This window comes from Tigriopus californicus, chromosome 7 (genome assembly GCF_007210705.1).
Source record: "Tigriopus californicus strain San Diego chromosome 7, Tcal_SD_v2.1, whole genome shotgun sequence".
In the NCBI taxonomy this organism is placed as follows: Eukaryota; Metazoa; Arthropoda; class Copepoda; order Harpacticoida; family Harpacticidae; genus Tigriopus; species Tigriopus californicus.
In genome coordinates, this window is record NC_081446.1 from 12,501,652 (window position 1) to 12,528,458 (window position 26,807).

Sequence of the window (26,807 nt, forward strand, 5' to 3'; positions counted from 1 at the left end):
ACTTTGATGTGCAATCTGGTGATAACTAGCTTAAAAATCTTGGCAAGCCTGCTACAAAAATGCACTGCACAATCATACTTTCATTCATTTGATCATGTACTTTGTGATTGTACTTGGGCCAGCTACATCGCCTTAGCAATATGAAGAGATAACCGAGACCTCAATCATAATACCTTAACCTGACCTCATTCCGGAATTAGTGCCATGGAGTCCGTTTTCCAGCCAGGTGAATTGGACCACTTGGTTAATGAGATTCTCTCAGAGGGTCTGGGTCCAGATTCAAATATCCTGTCCTCGTCCTCGTTCTATGAAGATACCACTGTTGAAGAGGTGTCAAATGACACCAATGTGAAGATTCTCCAAAATCTTGATTTGGACGGTATCGATATCCAAGATTTAGAGGGAGGAGTTGGTTGGGAAGAGTTGTTCGTGCCCAACCAGTTCTCAGAATTATCCTCTGTCACTTTGTCATCTGGCCGATCTCGAGAAGCCTCCCAATCCGGAGATGGAAAGAGCGATGTCAGTGAAACGCCATGGTCACCAGTATCAGGCTCGAGTTCAAGTGAGAGCGCTCCATTTGTTTGTCCGGTGTGTGGCAATCCATCCGGCAAGCATCTTTACTATGGAGCTCAAGTGTGTTCCAGTTGTCGAGCTTTTTTCCGCCGTTCCACGGTCAACTCCGCAGCTCGGAGTTTTTCATGCCGAGGCCANGGTGTGTGGCAATCCATCCGGCAAGCATTTTTACTATGGAGCTCAAGTGTGTTCCAGTTGTCGAGCTTTTTTCCGCCGTGCCACGGTCAACTCCGCAGCTCGGAGTTTTTCATGCCAAGGCCAACAAAAGTGCGGCATTGACTCGAAATCGTGGAAGAGTTGTAAGTTCTGTCGATTCCAGAAGTGTCTCTCGGCGGGCATGAAACCCACGTGGGTCATGAATGATGAGGAGCGATCCGCAAGGAACTCCAAACGGAAGCGGCTCCGGAATAAACGGGATGTTAATCATTTGGCTCCGGAGGTGGTTCTAGGGAACCAATGGACGGTGGATGAGGAGAAGCAAATTCAAGGGATCCGCGAAGACATTATGTCCAAGACTTTTAAAGTGCTTGCCGAGTTTTACTCTCGCAATCCGGTGATTTTGAGGAAATTCGTCGAATGTGCCAACAAGCGAAGTCCGTTTGATCCGACTTTATTGGCATATTCGAAACGATTCATTTGCAATGAGATGACAAGAGTGTTTTCGGACCTTTTGGTACTGAATAAAATCAACCCAATGGATCGTTTCCTGCTTTTATCCCGCAACTATTGCATGTGGAGCTCGTTTGACCAAGCGATTCAAGTCAATAACTGCCGAGAGATCGAGAAAACTCATCAAAACCTGCGCATGAACTTCAACAAAATCAAAGCCACCACCGATCCGGCTTCAAATGTCAATGTAGATGTTCTTGAAGAAGCCTTGAATAACATTTCCGTTGAGGACAATGTAGAATCCTCGGATCATTTGAGCAACCTGATCCATGACCAATCCATTAGAGAGAGGAGGAAAAGACTGGTGTTGTCGATTCAATGCTGGCCGAGATTTAGCTCCCAAGGCGTGTCCGATGACGTATTGCTCACACTAATGATGATCATATTAATCTGTTGTCCGGACTCTCTTAAATTACAATCGGAGAGCCCGGTTAGCCAGGTCCAAACTCAATATTGTTACATTTTATATAGGTACATCAATTTCAAGTACCCCGGCCAAGCTCATATCAAGCTCGGCGAAGGCATGGATATCGTAACAAAAGTACGCGAGCTGACCAACATCGAGGAAACGGCCCTAAATCAAAATATGTACAATTTTTAACCATCCGATGTATTTTATTGGTATTGTTGACAAATGTATTTATTCTCTTTTACTTGTTATGTGTTCAATGTTTATGAAATCCGGATGTACGAACTTCCGAAAAATCTCGAGAACATGTTCTTATATTCGGATTGTTTCTTTTTCCAAAATCTACTCTCTCTGGTTGATTGCGATGTAGTAATAATGACCTATGCCTCCAGTGACCGCAAAAAGCAATCTTTAAGAAAAAAGCAAAAAGTTTACACTGTTATTGTCAAGTGAAGTAATATCTATTTGTTCTGCTGTTTGGTCTAGCTAGTTGGGAAAAAAATATTTTTCAATTTCCTAAAATGCTGGACTCTTCAAATATCTTAATTGATAAATATCTAAACAAAGATCAACTGTTTGGCCTGACCTGTAAGAAAAAAAAAATCAATTTCTTAAAATGTTAGACTTGATTGGAACTTATAAAGACATCATTTTTAAGGAAACAAAATCGATTTCAATAAAAATGATTTGAAACTTTAAAACTAGTTAAAGGTCTCTCTGCCTAACCATCGGAGGCGAAGTGCCTTAGCAGGGTGTTCAAAAAGAGCCCTATCAAGTTTCCAGGGATATCCCAAACTTATCTGGGCATTTCTCTAACTCAGAAGATTATAAGGAACAACTTAATTTTATTACTTTATGGTATTCTAGCCCACATGAGAAACTTAGATGCCTAAAAACTTAAATTTGTAAAAAGCTATTCAATGAAAATTGGGAGCACACTTAGTTAGCATTTGATAATGAATTATAATATCTCTTGAACCACTACCTATTTACGTGGGTTCAGTGGTCCAAATTTCATTGTTTTCGCCCAAAAATGCCCCGGTTATGATTTGAATCACTTCCCATGATTCAATTTCACAAAAATATAATATCGATTTTTAACATCACAAACATGAACAATTATTTTTCTTTTTCTTGCACAATTTCGCATTAACTCAAAACGTTATGCAACCATATTTAAAACCCTTAAAAAGCAGATTTTAGAAAATTTATTTTGGATTTATGTAACGACATTTGGATGAACAACACTGAAACTTTCACTAAAATCAATGCAGCCTAAAAGAAGCTATTTTTAATCAGTTTCAACAAATCTTCAAGAAAAGACCAAATCTATGAGATTGTCTGCAGTATGTATCGTCTTCAGAATTCAAGTGAATGCGTAAGTAAGTGTGCTCATGATGATTGTAAAATACATTTTCAAAGATTAAACTTTTAGTGTGTTTTAAGTGACACTATATGGCTTTTTGAGCTATTGTGAGACTATGCAAGAAAAAGATAAATAATCTCTCCTTTTGTGATATTGAGAATCCATTTTATTTTTTTTGGGAAATTGAATTAACCGGGGCATTTTGGGGGTAAAACCGATGAAATTAGGACCAATCAATCCAATATAAGTAAGTAGTTGTGTAATAGATGATATCACAATTTGTAATCAAATGTTAACTAAGTGTGCTCTCAATTTGCATGGAATAGGTTTTTGATTTTTTACTATGTTTTTAGACATGAAATGTGAAAATAAGTGGAACATACAAAAGGAACAAAAACTGAATTCAACAACAAACAACCGTGAAAAAGGGAAAGCCTAAACCGAAAATAAAATATCATCTTGCACCGAGGGGAGATATTTTTTTAACAAAAAAATTACATCACATGATGCAACTTACAATAGCATACAGTAAAAAAAGAGGATGTACTACTAAAATATCATACATATTATTATAAGTGAGTTATCCCGAAGTCGTCTTTTCATAGTTGTTTACATCACATTTGATTCATTTGAGTACGTTTCTCATTTGAAACCAAGCTTTGAGAGTACGATGGAATTATAAGAATGACGAGTGGATTATGTTTTTCCTTCCACTCAATCGAAATTTCCACGTAGATCTTTGTATAATATTAATAACGGATAGTGTGCTTAGCAAAAATATCTACATCTCAATTTTTACTCTTTTTTTTTACTTCAATTTGTTTGAAAAGTTTTCGCAGAATTATTAGATTGGTCATAAAAAAAACATTTCACTACATATCATCTTTCCCGATTACATAACATATTGCAAATACCGAAGATATTAATAATGACTAAATATTCCGTCCCGCTTGGTTGATAGTTTTGCCAAATCGGAGAAAAAATATCTCAACATACCGCATCATTTTCCGTGAGATGCCTCGTTTATTGAATAAGCTTTCAAAATTATTGCTTCACTCAAACTCTCTCACTGATTCCCACTCCAAATACATCAAACCTGTTTCTAAGAGACTCTTTTTCTTTCGAAATCACCCGCCGTACCACATTACCTCTTCCAAGGTAATACGTACGGGCAGGTTCGGTTGAGTACATCTTCACTGGAAAGAAAGCATACGAAAAAGCCTCTCTGACCTACTAGTACAGCTCTCTTCCAGGCCTGTACAATGTACACCTTTCTTCAGAGCTCTCCAAGAGAAGTCTGTAGAAAAAATATGCTGTGTTGGTCGGCACATAGTGCTCTCAACCATAAGATCCTCACTCCACAGGTGATCAAGCTAACGCACAACTTGTCGTTGTGTGTTCCAGAGAAAAACTTGCTCTTCTTTCTCAGATTTCTAACCTGGTCACTGCCAGTGTTTCCCTAACTCCGATCGCAGTGAGTGTTATTAACTATGAAGATCCCCAAATGTGGTAAAAATCCCTTTGACTGGATTCCGGACAACCGTCCCGACAATGAAGACGATAAAGAGAACTCGGCACGAGTTATTCCATCGACATTCTACCATCTTGTCAAAGGCAATCGTAGCTCTGATGTGTCTGATTGTCTCTCGAAGCAAACCGACCTGAGTCCCAATGGTCGATACAACTATGAATACTTCATAATCACGGCCGTGAAAAGTGGAGCCTATGAAACTGGTAACGTACGAGTTTAATAGAAGTTCCTTCATTTCAGTATTACAATCTGTATCGTCATGGTTTCAGTCGAAGTTCTCCTCAAGTATGGAGCTCACGTTGAAATGAGTGAAATTGATGGCCAAGATGCCGGATACACGCCATTGATGTTCGCCATTCGGTATCGTCAGGCCAAGATGGCCTTGTTACTTCTCAAGCATAATGCGAATCCACGGGCTAAGGCTGCGGACGGAAAAGATAGCGTGCAACTGTTGTGTCAAAACTACAGTTTATCCATGCTTGGTAAGAAGCCATTCTAGTTCTTTTATTGATTTAGTTTACTTCAAAAAGACCATTGACTTTAGATGTCTGGAAGGCAATTACACGCCAACATTCCGATCTCGTCCTTCAGATCTTGTCCCCATCTGCTGTACGTAAGCCTGGTTTCTCAATGCGTGTTTTGGTGGAACAAATCTTGATAGCATTTTATTTCATTTTTTAGACCAATGATTATTACACTTTCGGAAATGCTGAACTCCGAACACCTCTCCACCATCTATTCTTTATGGATCAGATGGGCGATGTCACCCGAGCTTTCATGAGCTTCTTATTCGACGAAACTGACTTCAATCTGCCCGATGAAATCCCATACACCGCGAATCGATCATGGACTGGAGTCCAATATTCGCTGCTTTTGGGAGGAAATAATTTTAATCTGACAGAGGCCTACCTGAAGAAAGTTAAGGCTACGAGAAGTAAAGAAGATCTCTCCAAGATTGTCAATTGTGAGCTTCCATGCCAAAATCGAGGGGGACATCCATTAATCCAATACTGTAAACGTTCCAACGTTGACCGCTCCATTGTGAGGCCGTTTCTAGACAACGGATACAAAATCAACCAGACGGATTTTTACGGTGACAATCTACTCTCCGCATGTCTTCAACCTGGAAGGATATCAATGCAAGATCTAGAATACATCCTACGACAGGGTGCCGATGTGAACGTTGCCGTGCCAAACCGCCGCTCAATCGCTCAAATGGCAGCAAATGTTAGTGAAGCTGCCCTGAATTTGGTTTTGAAATTTGGCGCCAAGCCTGATCCAACGGAAAAGAACAGTCCCAAACTGAAGCGTTATTTCATCACTGTGAATACCTTGAAATACTTGGCCAGACGTTCAATCCTGAAGTCGTTGGTAGACTCTGGTGGCATAGTGAGGTTTCTAGAGACCTCTGAATTAGGCAGCATTGCTTCTTCTTTGTTCGAAGATGATAATTAATCATGATAATGTTATTAAAGCCAATTGTCCTTTGTGTCGATAAGTGTCTGTCGACATTTTTGCAATGCAAAACTGCAGAAGCAGAATGACGTGTAGGAATATTATTAAGCTATTTGATAAGCCGACTTGTAATTCATTCCGGGGTCTCTGGAATTGGAATGGTTTAGATAAAGGTTCGATATAATCAATGCAAAAGAAAAATATGATGTGCGTAGGGCCCCTTGGGCTTGAATTTCTTGATATTCATGAAGTCCTTCCTCGTAACCAGCACGGGTTCCAAGCACATTTTAGCACCGTTACCCAACTGATTGAGCATTTAGAGCGCAGGTCATTGAGAGGCTTGTGAGTCATGAGTCAGTCGATGTAGTGACATACATTATGTCAAGTCGGGTGTCCCTCAGGGCTCCATTTTTGGTCCTCTCCTTTTCTACATCTTCATATCTCCTCTTCAGACGCTCAGTAGTAGTAACGTGAGTATCTCTTCCTATGCTGATGATACAAAATTAGTAGTTAGGAATCGTCAGAATTCCGGTTGTCTGATAGAGATCTTAGACGAAATCATGCCATTAGCCTCTCCACAAGGGTTGGGATTAAATAAATTTAAATTTTCAAAATCAGGATTGCTAGAAAGCTAGGAAAGTCCAAGGACTAGCCGTTTCCAACGTAACGTAAAAGGTGTTAGATATTTCTTGTATTTCAGACTAACACGAATAGCGATTACGACAGCATTGTCAATGCAACTTTAATGGTCAGATTCACTGAACCTTGATTGTTCTCTAACACTCACTCCCTATCCAGGTTGTCTGATCATTCCAATATGCTGCCTCAATTCTTTGAATTGAAGTCCTGATAACGACTTGGTGAATATATCTGCCAATTGTGTTTCAGACGATGTATACTCGATTTTTATGATAGCTTGTTCGATTTTCTCTCGTATGAAGTGATACTTAATGTCAATACGGTTACTTCTGGGGTGGAAAAGTAAATTTTTGTTCAGAGCAATTGCTGGTTGGTTATCCTCCTTGATCACTGTTGGTTCAATCACACTTTGTCCGAACTCTCCCATGAGTGTTCTACACCACAGAGCCTCTTGAGCTAATGGGCTGCTTCTTGCTCTTCCAAGATATGGGGCATCCGGAAAAGGAAAATAAATATCCGGAAGTGGATTTCCGATCGAATGCATCGCCAGTGAAGTCTGCTTCACAAAAACCCAGTAGCTTGCCAGCGACTTATTTTCGGATTGGTACAAACCCGAGCGACAGCACAAACGGAAAAAGCAATATCTGGACGTGTGCGTTCTGAAAGATAAATTAGTCCACCAACAATTGATCTATAAAAGGTGCAATTTACCGACTCTGTCTCCTAATTATCTGATGACGGTAAGGACATTGAGCAGGTCTCATCCATAAAGGATTTAGGTGTAGTCCTTCAAGATAATGGAAAGTTCGATGAGCATATCCAGTTGAAAGTTGGTAAGGCTTTTCAAACATGTGGTTGGATATATCGCACGTTTAAGTCCAGAGATAGTGTCACGATGCTAACTCTGTACAAGTCGATTGTTCAGCCGCATCTTGAATATGCCTCTCCCATTTGGGCTCCAATTAGTTCAGCAGGTTTGCAAAAGCTCGAGCAGGTCCAAAGATGTTTTACTAGGAACATTGAAGATATGAGAGAGCTCTCGTATTGGGAGAGGTTAGAAAGGTTGGGATTGTACAGTACTCAGAGAAGGTACGAAAGGTATCTGATATTGTACGTTTTCAAAAGCATTCATGAGCTTTGTCCCAACCCAGGATTTAGGGTCAATTGTAGTGACGGTAGAGGCTTAATGTGCGTTTTGAGAGCACCTTCAAGCCCTCGAGAATCCAGGCTAGTTAAAACAATGAAGTCCAACTCTCTTCTTTCTCGGGCTCCTTCATTGTTCAATTTGCTGCCCTCAAATATTCGTAGGGTTTATGTAGGGGTTGATCCAGTAGCAAGATTTAAGTCAGACTTGGACAAGTTTTTGACTAAAATTCCGGATCAACCTTATATTCAAGGATTAGCCAGATCAGCCAATTCTAATTCGTTGGTCGATCAAATAATATATATAAATAAAAGTCAAGTAAAATGAATAATCTTCTCGTCTTGAACTGCTGGGATTCCAATCCCGGTAGCGGTAAGGAAATCCGCAAAAAAAATTTGCATTGTAGAACCTGCAGAAGTCAGGACGGGATGATTTTTGATGTACTGAAATGTAGTTTGCATTGAATGTGGGGTGTTATGTATTATTCATAACCATTTCTTAGAACACCTATATTTTCTACTGCATTCATAATACATTTTTGCACTTTAACGAGTTACGAGTTCAAAATGGGTGCTAGTTATCCCGAGAAATTTACTACCTGTCGACACAACTAAGCACCAAGACAACGTTCTCACTGAACTTCCCAACTTCATATTTGACATAAATTAGACTTGAATCTCTGATAATGAGTGGAGGATTCCTTTGCAAATGATTTTGCATGATGAATATGGAATCAAAATGAAAGTTTGAAAGAATTCATTATGTCCTCACCGTTACCGCCGATGGCAAAAACTGCCATGAGCCGTTAAGACAATCTTGTTCGGCTCGGACTAGATCTGTAAGTTGTGACAGTCGAAGAAACCCAACAACTCTAGTGTTGTATGAGCAGAAACTTGTTCCTTCCCTTTCCGTAAAGTGCTTGCACCATCACGAGGAAAATTATAATTCGAGACCCATCATTACAACATGACTGTTCCGTTCCTGTACATTTTAGATAACTGGTTTGTGCCTGTCGGGGCTAGATGGTTTTGCCAGTCTATCGTTTGGTAGCACTGTTTTGGGTTTGTCAAGGAAAAGTTCGTTTTACGTGCCCCCAAAAGTTAGCTCAAATACTGGACCCAAAAAAGGGGCTCCAACAACTAGCTCGATCAAGTAAGTTTGATGTACTGTAAAGTGCCAGAAGAGAGCCTTTGTACACCAAAGGTTTGGATATGTGGTTTCTAATAAGAATTTGGAGACACTGTCAATGATTCAGATTTACACCACAGATGTCATGATTACTTGACGGTACATAATAGCTTTGAACGAAAATACAGCCAGAGATGTCCATTAATTTAATGTCTTTACTCTTGAAATCCAGACATTTGGCTGATGGGCATGTTTTTTGATGATTTATAAATAAAGTGTTTGCCAAGTTGAGTAAACATATTTTTTCAAAATTGTATCATTTATCATTCCGGTTATTACTTAGAACCTAGACAGGCCCTAGTCCACACAAGTAACAAGACGAGGCCTATTTAAAGGCCATGAACAAGCCATTTTTAGTCAAGGATCAAAAGTCAAACAATGCTCTTCATCTGGCAGTGTCGTATTACTCAATTTGGCCGCAAAGTACAGCAAAGCCTGCAAAACAATATTCTACTTACATAAAGCCTTGATGATCACACTCACCCACACCTATACGGGCTTTAAAGCCCCTATTCTTACTCAGAAATTGCTCCTCGTTCAGTCATCATCTGGAGGCATGTATGAACGTCAAGAACAGAGCTGATTAATAACTTAAATTGGTCAATGCCACAAGAGTTTGCAAATGAAATTTCGGCTAGATCGGTTCATCATTGACAGAAATATGACCATTTGAAACTTTTTGGTCCTATAACCAGTTCTTTTTTGACAAACCGGGTATTTAAAATCAGACTTGGGCAAGGTTTTGACAAAAATGCCAGGCTAAACATGTATTCAAAGAGCACCAGACCTGTTAACTCTAATTCATTGGTGGGTTCTGAAATTTCACTGTAGGGATAAGTATGCATGGAGCTCTATTCTGAGTATCGGTTACCAAGTCCGCTAAAGCGCCATATTTTAAAGTTTTAAAGGCCTAAGCAGTCCTAAGAAAGGCCAATGCTGCAACCTCTGTGACTCCTCTAATGTTATCTTTCACTAATTCTTGTTTCCGAAGTATCGATGAGATAACAATCGTGACAATAAATGTGTGAGCCCATCATGAAAAGGCCCACTTTTCAGCGTGTGTTCTTTCATCCAGGACTTAAAATCGTAGTGCTACACACATATTTAGTTCCCTACAGTAAAGAACATGTTTGAACACAAAACATTGACGAAGGAAAAATTTTTGGAGATTCTTCAACGGAAAGAAAATACTAAAGACGTGAAATTGGTCCGCATTGATCTAGCACCTGGTGCGGAGAAAGGGCAAAACTATATGGGACAAGTGGTGTCTTGTCACTTGGAAGCTAAAGTCAATGGCAAATCCAAGACATTTAAATGGATGGCCAAAGTCCCGTTGGATGATCCCGACAAATTTGCTTTCCTTCGCATGTTAGTCATGGAACAAAAGGAATTGGGATTTTATGAAGAACTCCTCCCAGCATTGAATGCCTTGATTGCCAAAAAGGGGGCAAAGATCGACTTGAAATTCTGTCCTTTTGTTTATGGTGAATTCGTACAAAACATTCCCAAAGAAGATTGCGTTCATGGGTCAATGATCGTTATGGAACATCTTGGACCAATGGGATTTACGGAGCCGAAAGCCAAGAAATCTGGACTTGATTTGGACCACGTGAAGCTGGTTGTCAAATCTTTAGGCCAATTTCATGGGACCTCGCACGTTTATTACAAATATAAACATGATGGTCTTGACCAAATTGTGGAAAAGGAACCTATCCAAGCTAAAGATTATATGAGTGATCCTAAAATGGCGGCCATCATGGAACCATTCTCTGTCGGATTTATGGAAAGCTTTTACAACGCCTTATCGAGTTCTGGGCCTAAAGGAGATCAATACTTGGCCTCCTTTAGACGGTTTTCAAAGGAAAAAATCGACCCTTTTAAGCTGCGAGACCAATTGACTCGTCCAGACGTATGTCGCTTCAATGTCCTTTGTCATGGAGACCCGTGGTTCAATAACATGCTCTTTAAGTAAGTTTCCTTTTGTGCCCAGACTCTCATGAGAGCGTTTTCTTTTTTATGGAATATTCTTCTTAATTCTAGATACGACGGGGACAAGCCAAGTGATGTTTGTTTTGTTGATCTGGCACTCACAAAATGGGCCTCGCCTACAATTGATTTGTCATACTTTCTTTTCCTTTCGACCACACCTGATCTTCGGAAAGCTCACATGAGTGACATCCTGAAATGTTACCACGAGTCATTGACATTGACTCTCCAAGACTTGGACGATAATCCGACGCCTTTCAGTTTAACGTAAGGATTCGAAATGATTTTGGGCGCCAACTTGATTGGTTTGATATGAAGCCCCGGAGTCTTTTATGATGTTTTCAATAGTGTTCAAGTAACTGACAACAAAAAAAGGAAATGATAAGACCCTTGCAATGTTTTCAGTGAATTGATCGAGGACTATAGGAAATGCTCATTCTTCGGATTCATGATGGCCATGTTGATGTTGCCCACGATGCTTGCCAAAAAGGAGGATGTTGTGGGTTCAGACGAATTTGCCGGAGATTTCAGTGATCCCAAAGTCATTGAAGAAATGAACAAGTTGTCCATTGAACGCGCTAAGATCACCATGGCCAAAGACCCACTTATTGGTCATCGAATTTCGTGCTCCTTTTTAGAGATGGTTGACTATGGGTACTTCACTCTGTAGTCTGACTTTTGACATACCCAAACCTATAAATGAAGATGTTTCCTTGATGAAACTGCTTTTGGTACCACGTTTCCTGTTTTAGTTTCTTTAGTTTATATTTTAGTTGTCCTAATATTCTTTGCCTCGCCTCAAAAGCTTAATATCACTAACAGTATCTCCTCTTATGCTAAAGCAAGGATGCCTATAACAAAAGGTCTCTCTGGCTAAAGGCACGTAGTTAGTTTTTGGTAGGAATGGCCAAGATTCCTGTAGCCTTGCAAAGCACCTAGATCGAATCTACTCTTGGGTTACTGAGAGCAAAAAGGCCTTCTTCGCATTCCGTTCAATGACCTTTGGGCCAACCAAAAATTACTTTGAAACTATCCACTTGAAATTACATATTAGTAAGTAATCCAAAGCTTATTACGAAGGTCCCGGTAACCAAAACCCACTTATCAGATCACAACTTTTGAAGCTGTCACCCACTCTAATATGGGTTTTCATTTGGTATTGTTTGGGTAAACAAAGTTAACAGTTCAAAGCATGTCTTTCACCACGATCAAGTGCCATTCCTCACAGACTACTTATCAGAGCGTGACTTGATTTCTAATATGGAACGCGAGCTCAATCTTAACGAAGCTATTCAGCGGATGACCAAGGTATATGAATAAATGTGCGTTGGTTTGAAGACACTTCAACGAAAAATACCTGGTGGAGAAGGGATCAAATTGTTCTTAGCATAGGAAAAACACTTTCAAACACGAATGAACTTGATTCACAGATGGAAATTGGTCAAACCAAAATTAATACAGAGTCCAAAATTGAAGACAAACTGAAAGCTATTGAGATTGAGGACTTAATTGAAAGCCAAGAACTATAGACGGAATCCAAAGTGATTGAAGATGTAAAAACTAATCCTAAGCTTATAAGTCCTAAACAAATTCTAGAATATTGTTAAACCCCAAATAGGGCTCTCTATCGGGACCAATGGTGCATCTGAATCGAATCTCAAAGAAATGACCTCTACTCTTGGAGAATAGTTTGTGGAAATCCCTTGGCACTCCAGCAGGTAGCAAATAAAGCCCGTTTTACGATAATCCTTCTAGTTTAAAGATGTTAGTATTAACAGGCTTGATACCAAGGTGGCCTAGAAAATCACTCATATGTTCAAACTCCCCTGGACTTTATCGGATCACGGCACGATTCTTGAGCAAATGTTCAAATGTGCTTAGCTCAATAATTTTTACTTGATGCAAAATTCATTGGATCAAACGGAATTTCCAAAGTGTTTGAAAATTGCCCACTTTTCAAAGTTTCAAAGAAGCAAAAAAAAAAATCAAAAACCTGTCAAATTTTCTTCCCTTGTTTCATAAATCCGTTACAAAAGAATAATTAAGCCTCAAAAGTTCGAGTGCCCTCCCAAAATTAGATATTGACGTCATCTTCCTTTAATACTTCAATGTCTCGAGGTCGCAATTTCTCTGGAGGTCTATCCATTTCTCGTCGCATACCCCGGTAGGCTTTAATATCTGTAAGAATTGGGGCTAAAACGATGATATAGGCCTTACCTTGGTGTCATGGTCTCATTGGGAGCTTGATGAGATGACTGCTTATTACTTGACTAGATCAGGTTTAAATATACATCGACTAGATTGATAGGTGCGAGCATGAGCATAGGTACAATCACACCATCTCCCTTTTCGGGGAAGGGATGATATTCATCCGGGTCACGGGTCAACCATCGGAGTCACGGGCCAACCATCGGGGTCAGGGGCCAACCATACGGGCCACGGGCCAACCATCCGGGTCACGGAGTGAAGCGGGCACCACGGAGCCATCCGCACACTGGTGGGAAATCCACGCCCTGGCTGGCATGTTGTCCATGTCGTCATCCAACGTCCATGTTGTATCACCAGTTCAGCTCCAACTAAACTTGGACGGCTGAAAAACTTGATCCATAGGAGAAAAAATGGGTTGACAAGAATTATTTTTGCTACAGCCTAAACCTTGTGATGTTCCACCCTTTAATTTTGACCGTCTATGCCGAGCAAATCTTCTTGGCTTGGATAGCGTGACTAAAGTTTTTTCAATTTCTGGTCGGGGGTTAAGTTCAATTGTTTCTAAGTTTTCTATTATACTATTGGAGTACATTTGGCGGCGTCAAGTTTGCCCAAGATAACGTCATCCATGCTATAGGATAACGTATACTTTGTTCCCAGAAACTCGCAATGCACAAAATGCGAACATGTCAATAAAGCGTTGATCAAGCCGGCAAGCACAAAGAACGTTCATACTGAACTTTCCATGATCGTCTTGAGGTAGCTTGGACACAAACTATTGATTATGAGTGAATGATTCTTTTGCGAATGATTTTGTGAACATTAAATTGTTGGCCTTTCAAAGACATGACGAGGATAATGACGTGGCATTAGGTTCGCTATGCAGAGTACAAAATAGATAGATAGATAGATAGATAGATAGATTTATTTCAGGAACACTTTGATCATGATTAAGTAATGTCGGAATTTTATCATTGCGTTAGCATCTTGATACATCAAAAATTTCATAAGCATGTAATTCCTCAGGTTCTGGGTAAGCAAAAGCTTGTTTTCACCAGGACCTGGGCAAATTAACGAAGACATGACATAGATAGTCAATAATGTTACAGAGGCCAAGCTGCAACACGATAACGTGAGTTGGAAGAATTACAAAATCAAATTGAAAGGCTTATGGAAAATCATATTGGTTTGAAGTTATAAGAAAAGAAGGGACTAAGAAAAAGATACAGAAAGAAGAACATGAAAAACAGAGCAAAGCAAATAATTTCAGTGTTAATTTGTTATGTTTACTAGAAAATGTGAGACGACTTCAGGAATGGGAGGAAAATGCATAACAATATTGAAAAGGAACTTTCACTAATATCCTGAACTGCACGTTAGCCAAAGCAATTGAACTCTTCATTGAGCGGAAGTAGTGGTTTCTGCCTATTTTAGGTGTGCTTAATCAAGACACTTTTAGAGAACAATATATAGCAAAAGGGTGTTCTTTAATGAATATGCACCAAAGCAACATTCACACTGAACTTCCCCTCTTGGTAAAAATAACAACTGAGACTAATTCATGTTTTAAACATGATTCACAATGCTATCCAAATACACACTCTGTTCCAGTCGATTGTTCAGCCACATGTTAAATATGCTTTGCCCATTTCGGCTCCCATGAGTTCAGCAGGTTTGCAAAAGGTAAAAAAAAATGGCAAAAGATTCTTCACCAGGAACATCACAGGAACACTAAAAGAGTTGGGCCTGTACAGTGATCAGAGAAGGTACGAAATGTTTCTGATATTGCGCGGCTTCAAAAGCATCCATGAGCTTGGTGCCAACCCAGGTTTTAGGGTCAATTCTAGTGACCGTCAGGGCTTAATGTGCATTTTTAGAGCACCTTCAAGCCCTCGGGAATCCAGGTTAGGTCGAACAATGAGGTCCCCTTCTCTTCTTTCTTGGGCTCCCTCTTTGTATGATTTGTTTGCCTCTAATATTTGTATGGAAAAATAGGCCTTGTTGATGCGGCAGCATATTTCAAGTCAGGTTTGGACCAAAAATTTAAGTAACGGTCCAGGTCAACCCTACATTTAAGGATTAGCTCGGTCTGTCAACTCCAATTCTTTGATAGACCAACTTACACTTTAACTTTAAACGGTGAAACATAGACGAATTATAATCTCTCATTTTGATAGTTTTGGAGTTCATATGCCCTGTAGGGGTTAGAGGGGCCCATGTAAAAACAAACCTGGAAGATAAACATGTCACATAAATTTTGTCCCAGTCCAGGTTTTAGGGTAAATTCTAGTGACCGTAGAGGCTTAATGTGCGTTTTGAGAGCACCTTCAAGACCTCGCGAATCCAAGCTAGTTCGAACAATGAAGTCCACTCTTCTTCTTTGCCCCTTCATTGTACAATTTGCTACCTTGTAATATTCGTAGGTAATCCGTAGGCGTTGTAGATCCGGTAGCATTCTTCTAGTCAGACTTGGAAAAACTTTTAGGCAGCATTTCAGATCAACCCTACATTCAAGGACTAGCTCGATCTGCCAACTCAAATACGTTGGTAGACCAAATATCATATAAAGATTAAAAGGTAATAAATCGATGAACTATAACCTTTCATTTTAATAGTACGAGGGTTTACAAAAAAAAAAATGTAAACGAAAACCTGCAATGGAAAAACAGTGTTAGACGTTGCCAAGCCGGTACAGCTTCGCTGTTAGAAGCCTGTGCCTTTAATCATTATGCAAATGTGGAGACTTTGGAAATTTGACGCAACATAATCAAGCTAAACCAAGATTTTCGAAGCTTGACAACGTCACATTGAATCTTGTCTTGCTGTCAACGGAAATTAATTCAATAGAATAAGGGAACGAATTTCTGAGTATCAAGAGTGCATTGTAGCGAGGAAAACCTAAAAAACTCAAGAGCACAGTATGTTTATAAAGTATTGATATTGAGTCAAATTATCAATACGCTGACAGAACTGCGCAAATTGCCCCGATTGAGTTGAGAGGCTCTGTTTTCGATAAAGTACATTCTTCCGTACTTTTCTGCTGTTCCGCAAGCACAACCCAATTTCTGGACAAACATAGTTATTTGATCCCGAATTACCTTGCATACAGGGTGGGCATTTCTTTTCGAACATTGTTGTCCACCTTTGTCCAAAAGTGTCCAAAAAGGGTGTCCAAAAGTGAACAAAAGTGGACAAAAGTGTCCAAAAATACGAAACTTAAAAACTGCAAACATGTAAGTAAATCACTTGTAAACTTATGTCTTCTTTAAAGAATAGCTCATTGATGGCGCCAAAAGAAGAACAAGCCAAACCTTTACAGTTTAGCTCTAAAATACCAAAAAAATCTTTTTTATCTAACCTCAGACAACAAGCAGGGACTAAAGCCACCCTCTGTCAATGTATGGTTGGCACAAAGCACTCAAAAACTGGGAAAATTGTATGTCATATTCTGATTACATAGCTTCATTTACTCAACACCGGTAGTTTTTGCAACAATGTTTTTGTCTAAAGTCATGAATCATTAGAGACTTCTTGTTAGAAAATATAACATCCGGTCCAATTGATAAAGTTTGAAATTAGTATATTTCCTACAATAATGATTGCTTTTATTCTTAAAATATTGTTTGGAAAGTTTTTTGGATTTTGAAGATGCATTGAATATCAGTAAATGAGAAGAATTCCTATATGCTTATATGTTTATAGCTGAATTTAGATAAAATGAGTATGGTCAAAAACATGTTTAACTCAAAATGAAAGCAACAACTAAAATTTGCGACATTATCAACCATGCCTTTTCTACAAGTTCCTTCAGGTTTCATTCTGCTATATTCCGCCACATTTTTGGTTTACCGCCAATTGAAATTTAACGCCGCAAACGACTTTTTCATTCCGCCATGTTTGAGTTATTTGGCGGTGAATTCCTCCACCTGGCAACCCTGCTTAGAGCAATTAGATGTGAAAAGAGTGAATGTTTCCGAAGTGAAAAATGCAAAAAAATATGTAATAAGAGGATGGAATTGATGACGTCAAGTTTAATGGGATAACTATGTGATGTTTCTCTGATGTCTCATATTTCGTAGACTTAGTGACAAAAGCATTGCAATCCAATTGAGTATTGATGGAACGTCTTCATAGAGGTAGTGTAAGAAAGATCCATAATTAACCTTTCGACATTACCTTTTAAATGAACTGCAACCGATATCATGCTAAATCATTTCTGAATCTTTAGGCAATGCTCTAGCATACCCACAAATACAAAATCCTATATATTTATTGGCTGATGTAATTTCAGGCGACTTTTGTTCTTGGCAAACCGTGATTGGGGACAAGAAAATTTCTGATGAGAAAGAAGTCTAAGTTCAGTCGCAGCCCCGTCCTGGATCTTGCATTCAAACACCAAAATCCTTGTTTCCGTTCTAACTTCAATCCTATGACTGATTTTATTTGTTCAAAATATCGGGCTCTGATCTCTCACTATGTTAACCCATGGAGTACCTGAGTACTGGAGCCGAAAGCTAGAACGAATTTCAGACGTCTTCCAGAGAGGTTTTGTATGTGATACAGTAAAAATCGGATATAAGAGCATCGGTTATAAGAGCAGGATTGTGAATCCCAAAATCAAATTGTATAGTAAAGTCTAGTAAAGTAGCATTGGATATAAGAGCACAAAATTTTGGGCCTCAACGGATATAAGAGCAGAATTGAAGGCGGCAAAATATTTATTTTTATTTTCATAAAAGCAAGTTTTCAGCCGCTTTCTCATAAAAGCAAACAAATTATGTACATAAACATACAGCCAACACACTGCCCTCCTTGCATTTTGTTTCATTTTTCTCGATTTTTATGGTTGCGTTTTGTTTGGACCGTAAAACCACATCAAATTATGGCTTAAAAATTTGTTTTCTGTCATCAGTTTTTCGTCTGGAACCGCGGAACTGGAGCATCGGATATAAGAGCAGAAATGCACGGCCCCAAAGCTGCTCTTATATCCAATTTTTACCGTACCTCCTTATCAGATGTATTTACACTGAGAGAGTGCTCAATGAACTCCCAGTTCAAGCATTCAATAGTGACCTTTAAGCTATAGCTGACTGATGACGTCATCAATTAAATAAACTTCCTGGGCGGTCACTTTTTTTTAAAATTTATGTTCAAGAATCTATCTGATACTTGCAGTAGGTGCCACTGGGACTAAATTTCATCTCAAAATAAGCCCTCACAAAACCATGCAGGGGTACCCCATCAGAAAACGTACCTCTTTTAAAACTATCTGTCAAATCTTGTGTATGTTACCATTCATTTTTTGTGCGTTCTGCCTATATATATGGAATACTTTGCCTGTATCCCTGAAACGTTCTTGAACAGTGAGTGGGTTGAAAAAACTTTTCATCCTATTTAAAAGTCTTTATTGCGAGATTCTTTTTCTCGTTGGATCACAATAGTTTTTACAACCTGTTCAATTTTACACATATATTGTCCCAATTATGGTTCCTAATTGTTAGTCTATTCTTAAACCCCCTCTGTTACTATCAATTTGATTGTTGAGTGGTTCACACAATAAACAATGCTAGTCATATTTATTATGATGTCTCATTCAAATCAGATATTTTATTATTCTCATCATTTAATGCAAGTTTTCCTTGTTAATCCAAGTTAATGCAGTGCCTAAATGCCTGGACGCATTTGTTAAGGCCAAAGGGGGCTATTGTAAATATTTATATATTGAGTTTCATGTACTATGGGTGCAGACATTTTTTTCGTTCAATGAAAACTTGACAATTTTTCATTTACAAAATAAAATAACAAAATATGTGTCCTAAGCTTTTCTTGTCACCCTGTAAATAATTGACTCAAGATTCCTGCCAAGATGGATCGGACTGTTCTAAGGATCCCCATTTATTAGACTACACACTTATATTAGGAAATGAGCAATGACAAATGACCGCCCAAAGAGGAATCAAAATGCAGGTTTCGTGGCCATCTTTCTAGAAAAATTGAGTTTGACATTAGCTTAAAGGTTTACATTGGGAGAAAACTGAATCGTCTTCTAGCGACATTTAGGGAGCTTTCCTCTCTAGTACTGACCTACTCCATGAATAACCATAGCCTCTACCTTGTCTGTGGCTTCCTCGTTGACCTTGAAGGGCCATATAGGGCGTTTCCGCTCTCTTAGAGTTGGCATGAGAAAAAAAGCCTTCGGGTTCGACTGCTCTACAATACTTTTTTTGCACCTTTTAACGCTATTAAAGTTAGCAGGTCAGCATGTCTAGATTCAACCTGTTTATAGGCGCGGTTAAGAATTTTCAGTCCTTATCTGTTCTTTTCGTTCAAGGGGAAGAAACCTTAATTTTCAGAGCACACTGTATTTCATATTCAATAATGGGATAGCTCGCCTAGCAACTTCTTTTCTACTTGGCATGCTCCTGAAACCAACACACTGCCTTGCATTATTCTGTGAACCATGAGCCAGTTCACTACTATGATGAAAGCCAAACGACCGTGTTTGATTGGGGGCACTTTTTTCATTGGTACGTATAGGTTGAACGTGCAACTCTAGACATTACAATCTTTCATTTGATCCCTAATAGGACTGGTTAGCCACGTGCTCGGAGAATGTATTCCACCAAATAAGAATTATGAATTGAAATTCAATGATTATTATCGTTACGTGACAGAACCTGCCTTCTTTAGCGACGCTATAGAGTTATGCAAGCGGGATGGAGGGCATCTCGGCGTGTTTCAAAGCGAGGATGAATACAAGGCGCTGCAATTTTATGGTAAATATATTTGAAGTTCGAACAGTTTTTTTACAAATCATATTAGAGTTTTTTATGACTAGCCACTCATCGTCTGGCGTGTAGCATGTAATAAGAGACACCAAATTGTAGTAATGGGATCAACTCAAATTTCAAATTCAAGGATGCCAGAAAACTTGGAAAGTGAAAGCATCAGCCAATTCTATCAAAACGTAAGGGGTCAATTTTGAGCAAAAAGCAACCCTGGTTTGACAAAAGAAAACTATCGGTTACTTTTTAAGCCTAACTCAAGGGCTTCCGACATTCCAGCAATAATGGCATAAGCCAATGAAAATGTAAATTGGTAGCCCTAGTCGCAACCTCCCATGATTATTTATCTTAATCTCCCCCAGCACACCTAAGTTCTACCGGTGTACAAGCAGAACTTGGGCCACCTAATAAGCAGAGATCCGTCGTTTATTGGGGGAGGGGGCACGCACCAACAACAGGTACAATCACAGGTACATTGTCGTTTCATGGTCTGCGCAAATTACTGCTATTCTTGCATGAGTTGACTTAACTTGCTCTGGAAGAAGAATATCTGTGAAGGTTTAGCCTCACTTATTTTCCCCAAAGTGTTGGTATACACTGTAAACCCAAGTTTGGGCAAGTACTCATTTGGGCAAAGTCAGCATCAGGCTACCTGCTGTGGTATGCGGTAGTGTACGATTCAAATCAGTATTCACATCTTGACTAAGCTTGCCTTCAGCATCTTCTAGTGGAAAGTCTAATAGCATCGACCCAAAGGTCATTGAGCGGAAGTCCATTCTATTCAGTGCCATATTACTCATAGCAACCCAAGAGTAGATTTGGTTCAGAAGGTTCCAGGACAACTCGACCCAGCGGGCAACTCGACCCGGGGCAAATCGACTCAGGGCAACTCGACCCAACGGACAACTCGACCCAGTGGAGTGGACAACTCAACCCATTACAGATATTAGGCCCAACATGTTGGCTTACAAATAGTTCATACTTATGGAGCAAATTTGGAACTGTAATGTAAAACATGTCAAAATTTGAAAGGATTTACACAATTCATCATTTGATCTTTAAAAGCAAGTTATGTTTACATCAATCAAGGTGTGAAAATCAAGTTTGATAATGTTTTAATCAAACTTGATTTTTTATTTAATGCCTTACTGATGCTAACATCTTTGCATGCACATCGAATGCTGATTCATCAAGCTTTAGTTTTGTTCCATAATCATGTTTTTTTGGCCAATATGTTGTTTAGTCATTGTACTGGGTCGAGTTGTAGTGGGTTGACTTGTTCGCTGGGTCGAGTTGTCCGGTCACCGGTTAAGAACCTTTTCCAGACTATCGGAATCATGACCATTCGAATGATTCATGACTCTCCAGTCTCTCAATGACCTGCTCTATAAGCTTAATCAGTTGAGTAATCATGTTAAAATGTGCTCGGAGTCCTTGCTGCCAGAGAGTACTTGTATATTTTATTGTCACTAGTATTTAATACTCTGTATTTTCAGAAGCACATATTAATTTGTAGGGTCAATTCAGGCTTGCGAGTGTATTCAAGCCCTTGAGAATCCCTTATGGTTTGAGCAATACAGTCCACGTCTGTGTTATCAATTCTTACGTCAGACTTCAACACGTTTTGAAACAAAATTCTTTTTCAACCTTTGAATCCAAGAACAGCCAGATTAACCAACTTTTTCCTTCATAAATCAATTATGAAGTGGATATAAATCCTGGTAATATCCACAAGAACATTTGCACACAACAAATAAACTGCAACTTTCGTAGAACTTGCTTGCTCGGTACATTGGTACTGTACTCCTAAAAGCGTTGCAATAAGATAACGGGATCAAACTAAAGTTTTGAAAGTTGTTTCAGCGTCTTAAATATTCATGATCTAGGTAGACCATCATTATCTATTCATGCCAAGTCAATATCGTTGGTTAAGGTATGATTCTGTTTAATATGTGCATGCACTCAATTTCGTTTGTGCTTGATGTGACATGATGAAAAGAATCACAATTGACTCCCAAGGTGGGTTTCGAACCCATTTCCTCTCGAAATCCAAGTCGTGTCTCTATTAGGTACATTAGACCTCTCAGCCACCACGGTTCTTTGAACCTTAAATCGCATTCAAAAGGAATTAATCAGACCTTATTTCCTTGCAAAGTTGAGCAAACATGAACAATAATTTGGCGCTCGCTCTAGTACATAAATATAAAAGGGGAAAGGAGGTCAACAAAAACTCTTTGTTGCCCCCAAAAGAAGGGTTGTTTCTAATTGGAGGGCGGATCTGAAAGTTTTTTCACCTAGAAATACTTTTTTTACCTTTTGCGATTTTTTTTGCTGTAAAACACTTTTCATGGAATATTGTTCAAATGCCACTTTTTCTTCAATTTTGAATTGTAAGTATCAAACTGCTGTGAATATCACGCCGAAAATTTTGAAGGCACGAACATTGAACTTACGTTAGGTGCATCCAGTCTAAGTGCCTGGAGTACGATGTCAATTTCCAGCATGACGGTGCGCCCGCCCAAAAGTCCGAACTTGTGCAAAAGTGGTACATGGCTAATTTCACCCAATTTTTGGGACAAGTAAAAGTGATTGCCCTCAAACCTATGGACTTCTCCTTGTGGTTCATTCTTGTGACCATGGCGTGTAGTGTAAGTCACAGCTATGTGACCAGCCTCAGAGTAACAGTAGTATAGGAGGAATGGGCCAAAATCTCAGAGGACACAGTCCGTGCAGCTTGTGCTCTTGTTCCACACCAATTTCAGGGTAGAGTCTGACAAACAGGCGGATGTGCTGAAATCAATCAACATGAAAAATGTCGGTACATATACCAAAAGAATTGCCAGGCAAAATATCGTTTTGGTCAGACTATTTTAAAGTGAATTAGAGCAATTTCCTTTTTTATTTTTTCCCTAGCTGTAAGCTTACCCTGTAAATGGAACTTTCAAACTAATTCAAGGGAATTTGGTTTAGCTCATTGCTTTCAAAATTGAAACATCATGAAAAAGTGAAACTAAAAGCAAGAATTTCTGCATTTTGCAAATTTCTTAAAACCCTCCAAAGTTAAGTTTGATAACGAAAACATAAGTTCTCCATACGGCAGGAGAATTAGATAATACCTCTGAGTTTGCTTCTATTGGAAAGTTCAAGCATTGCATCAACAAGAAAGATATGAAAAGACAAAACATTATCTTGTTCAGAGAATCCATCAGCGCAAGATAAAAACTATGTTAAAGTGTACAAAATTTTGGAATTGTGATCTACCTGGTAGCTATGTTTCATGAGAACTAAAACTGTTTCAAACTTGAATGATCCAGGATGGTTATTTTTCGAATTATTTACCGGCTTAAATTGCGTAGAGATAAGAAATGAGGCTATCCCGTCTTTGCTCACGCTTGCAAAGCAAGCACCAGTGCCGGCAATTCAATGCTTTGATTAGGAGCAACATTCGGTTTCATATAACTATAACTATCAGAGGTGAGTCAAAACATCCAACAAATTGGTAAACTTTTTCACACTTTTCTGCACTTTTTCAAGACAAAACATTCACATTCGCCCTCTAGTTCTAATAAACATGATTCAGCAAAGTGAGTTTGGCTTCAAGAAAATCTATAAGAACTTTCTCGGATTGGAGTTTTGGAACCCTTCCTTTGGTGGCTGATATGGATTGATTATTAAATTGAAACAACAAAAAAAAGTTCCAAACCATTTTCTCCTTTTCTCTCTCATTGAGGATCCAAAAACCGTTATTGCTCCAATGGCTGACCTGCATCCTAACGTGGAGGAAAGAAATAATTTCAGGAGCGATGCGGGGGCAAACTCTCTCGCCAAATTTTAGCTAGTAAATTTCATGTTTTGTTCTCCCATGTAATAGTGAATAGTTGAAACACTCTTCTATGAGATGAGATATTTTGCATTTTAAACTTAAACTTAATTACGGCTGAATTGGCTTGCTGTTAAGACTAGTCTTGGTCGTGGTAAGTCCATAACTTCAATTGGTCAATGATCCATTTCACTTCTCACTTGCACCTCCACAAATTGTTCTCCCGCCGATTGTTGTAGCAGGAACTCAAATCGCGTTGCTAATTAGCAAGTTACTCTTTTACAATATCTATAAAACATATTTTTAACTATTGGATATGGATTGAAAGTTTTCAAAGCAAAGTTCATGATTATGAAACTTTTTTCCACACCCACTCAGAACCACTCACTGATTGCATGATTAACCAAGGACACTAAAAAATTGAAATCTAGTGTACTGTGCTTTGGTATTCCTCTGTGCCCCTGAAATAATGCCTGCCGTTCATGAAAACTTCCCTAAAAAGTAGAAATCTGAACTCTACTAAAAAATAGCTCATTCATTTTCCACCAATGCCTGATGCTTTTGTCAAATGTGCGGATTGAGACAAAATTATCAATTTTTCCTCCCAAACATTCCAAAATGTTAACATTTATGTACATGTTCCTTCTTTTGCTTATTCCTTACATTTCTTTTATATTTTGTCAGTGTAAGTTCCTCATCAATTAACAAAATTATTTTTGTTTATTTTCTATCTATGCATGTTTTTGAGCCAGTTTTGCGCAATATTTCACTGATTTGAAAGACGATTTGAATGTTTTTGATAAATTTGATATTCATGGGTATTTCCTTATTCTTTTGAGTTTCAAAACTAATTCTGAAATATTTACGATATGAAGGGAGTTGTACATCAAAGAGATCATTATTTGATTAAAACCACTTCAATGTACTATCTAGTATTGATAATCTTGCTTTATTGATACTAGAGTTACTGTCTTGATTCAACGCAATGGCCTAACTTGGCGGTCAGGGGAAAGCCGTGCCGTTTCCTCTCTTTAGAGTCCCTGGATTAACACAATAGCAAGAATATTAGTCCAACTAATTGAATTCGGGCTGAACCTACTTTGCTTTCGAAACCGTGCATCACTAATGACACATACTTATGAACAGGATCACTGCAAGCTTAAAAGCAACCTTTCCAATCTGCCCATTTGCCCATTTTTCAAGTCCATACTACTTCAGTTTCTCATTTAGAAAACCCACATCGGCCACATCACCCAAACCATTTTTTTTCTTTTCAAGCTAAAAAAAGTGATTTCATCCATATTGGTATCGAACCCGTTCGCGTCGCAAAGGAGTGTCTGGACAGTGCTTGCTCTCACGTAAGCACAACGTGGGTGGATGGGACACCATTTTCGTTCCAGCCTTCGTTCATGACTGGAGGCATGGTTGCTCTAGGTGTTACAGTTGCTCAATCGTCTTTCGTATACACTGGCTCTTATAAGCAAAGTCAACAATCCCGGATGTTCATCAGTTACTTGAACCAAGAATATCCATCAGTCTGTCAATTTCGTTGTCGCTGTTGGGCAAATGTGACGGTCGAGCGGGCGACACAAATCAATGAGGTTGGTCAGGGTTGGATGGATCGAGGCAAAAGTTTACGGTGAGCACGTGAAACCTATTTATTGTGAGTGCCCTTGATCACTGTCGGAACGTAAACACAATCCATACTAAATTAAACCACAGCTATATGAATCAGCTTGCATTATGTTGTTTATATCAGAACAATGTCCATGTTCGATAGATTGAGACTCAATTAATTGAAGCGTGGACAAGGGTTGAGGACAATTACTAATCGATTTGTCAGTTTTAATACTCTCTCATATCATTCTTGTTTCGCAAGGAAAAGAATAATCACGTAATTGAATTTTTCGCCAACTATTGATAAACCTATATAACGTATTAAGAGCTCAATTTTTGAGGGTGATGCACATTGTTTAACTTGCATTTTAAGAAAACCACTCACATCAGATCGAACGCTTGTTATTTAGCATTTTACCCGTAGACTCGATTCAATCTAAAAGATTTATGCGATATTCGATTTGGTTTCCAGTAAACAACACATAGGTAACGCGGAAGTAAGTTCACTCCTTCGAGTTTCCCTCTAAGTATTGTATACTCCACTTGGTGTATTTAACTCAATATCCGTAGTTGACATGTTTTGCATTAGAAACTAGATTTGATGCGACCAGAATAATTAATGTGCTATTCAATTTGGTTCCGTGTTTGTAACTTATTTCAAGGACATTTCCTTGCATCTTTTTTGTTGTGTATACTGGCCGGATGGTGGAACCCCGGCCTGCCGGCCGCTAAGTGCATTTACTAATGTATCGTCTCTAGGGGTCGGAACCATAAAATAAAGGAAAACCGAGGATTTTTATGGAAATTAAAGGACTTTGCTCTTGTTTAGACGTATTTTTCGAGAAATACAGGGTGGAAGGAAATTCAAGGCTACCTTGCCTCTATCTGACAATGTTTGTCCCCGCTCAAAGATTTGTGTGACCTTGAACCCCTAGCTTTCATTAAGAGGAACCGTTGAACACATGTAGGAGTGCTGTACTGCAAATGTAATCTAACTTTATGTAGCTTAACGGCGGTTGGTAACTTTCTACCACCTGGCAGAAAATGGTGGCAGAAAACGGCAAAAAATGGTCCAAAATCAGTGGCAGAAAATGGCAAAAATAGAAATTGTTATATCATTCTAATTATTTTAGATTCTCGTACAATAATAGTGTTGATTATAGAGACCATTCATCTACTTGGTCCTGGAACATGAAAACAGGATGCTTCAAAAATTGGCTATCACTTAGAGGCCACATCGCTGATGTAAAAGTGAGACTAAATATCTGAGCCCAAAGAGCAAGACGATCGTGAAAACAATAATCAGGCGACTTTTGCCTTAAAACCACCATAATACTTGAATAACCAAACAAATAAAAACTTTTTGTACCTTCTTATCCGTAATTTTTACGCTCTCGGTAATTATTTTGGCTGATTT

The 26,807-nt window shown here is 38.9% G+C and overlaps 4 protein-coding genes across 4 annotated transcripts; all 4 read left to right on the top strand.

The window, feature by feature from the left end:
• The first annotated feature begins 204 nt into the window (after positions 1–204).
• LOC131883503 (nuclear hormone receptor-like 1) lies at positions 205–1,895 on the top strand. The gene is made up of 2 exons (XM_059230986.1): positions 205–633; positions 686–1,895. The coding sequence occupies exons 1-2, from the start codon at positions 205–207 to the stop codon at positions 1,841–1,843; spliced, it is 1,587 nt and encodes a 528-aa protein (XP_059086969.1). The 3' UTR covers positions 1,844–1,895.
• Positions 1,896–4,249: 2,354 nt separating this feature from the next.
• LOC131883674 (uncharacterized) lies at positions 4,250–6,123 on the top strand. Its single transcript, XM_059231190.1, has 5 exons — positions 4,250–4,381; positions 4,447–4,751; positions 4,818–5,030; positions 5,093–5,157; positions 5,230–6,123. Exons 2-5 carry the CDS (start codon positions 4,508–4,510, stop codon positions 6,001–6,003), a joined length of 1,296 nt encoding a protein of 431 aa, XP_059087173.1. The 5' UTR covers positions 4,250–4,381; positions 4,447–4,507; the 3' UTR covers positions 6,004–6,123.
• A 3,880-nt stretch (positions 6,124–10,003) lies between these two features.
• LOC131883673 (uncharacterized) lies at positions 10,004–11,684 on the top strand. The gene is made up of 3 exons (XM_059231189.1): positions 10,004–10,942; positions 11,015–11,227; positions 11,366–11,684. Exons 1-3 carry the CDS (start codon positions 10,101–10,103, stop codon positions 11,628–11,630), a joined length of 1,320 nt encoding a protein of 439 aa, XP_059087172.1. The 5' UTR covers positions 10,004–10,100; the 3' UTR covers positions 11,631–11,684.
• Positions 11,685–19,470: 7,786 nt separating this feature from the next.
• On the top strand, positions 19,471–26,316 carry LOC131883670 (uncharacterized). Its single transcript, XM_059231187.1, has 3 exons — positions 19,471–19,695; positions 19,756–19,944; positions 25,052–26,316. The coding sequence occupies exons 1-3, from the start codon at positions 19,629–19,631 to the stop codon at positions 25,414–25,416; spliced, it is 621 nt and encodes a 206-aa protein (XP_059087170.1). The 5' UTR covers positions 19,471–19,628; the 3' UTR covers positions 25,417–26,316.
• The last annotated feature ends 491 nt before the right edge of the window (positions 26,317–26,807 follow it).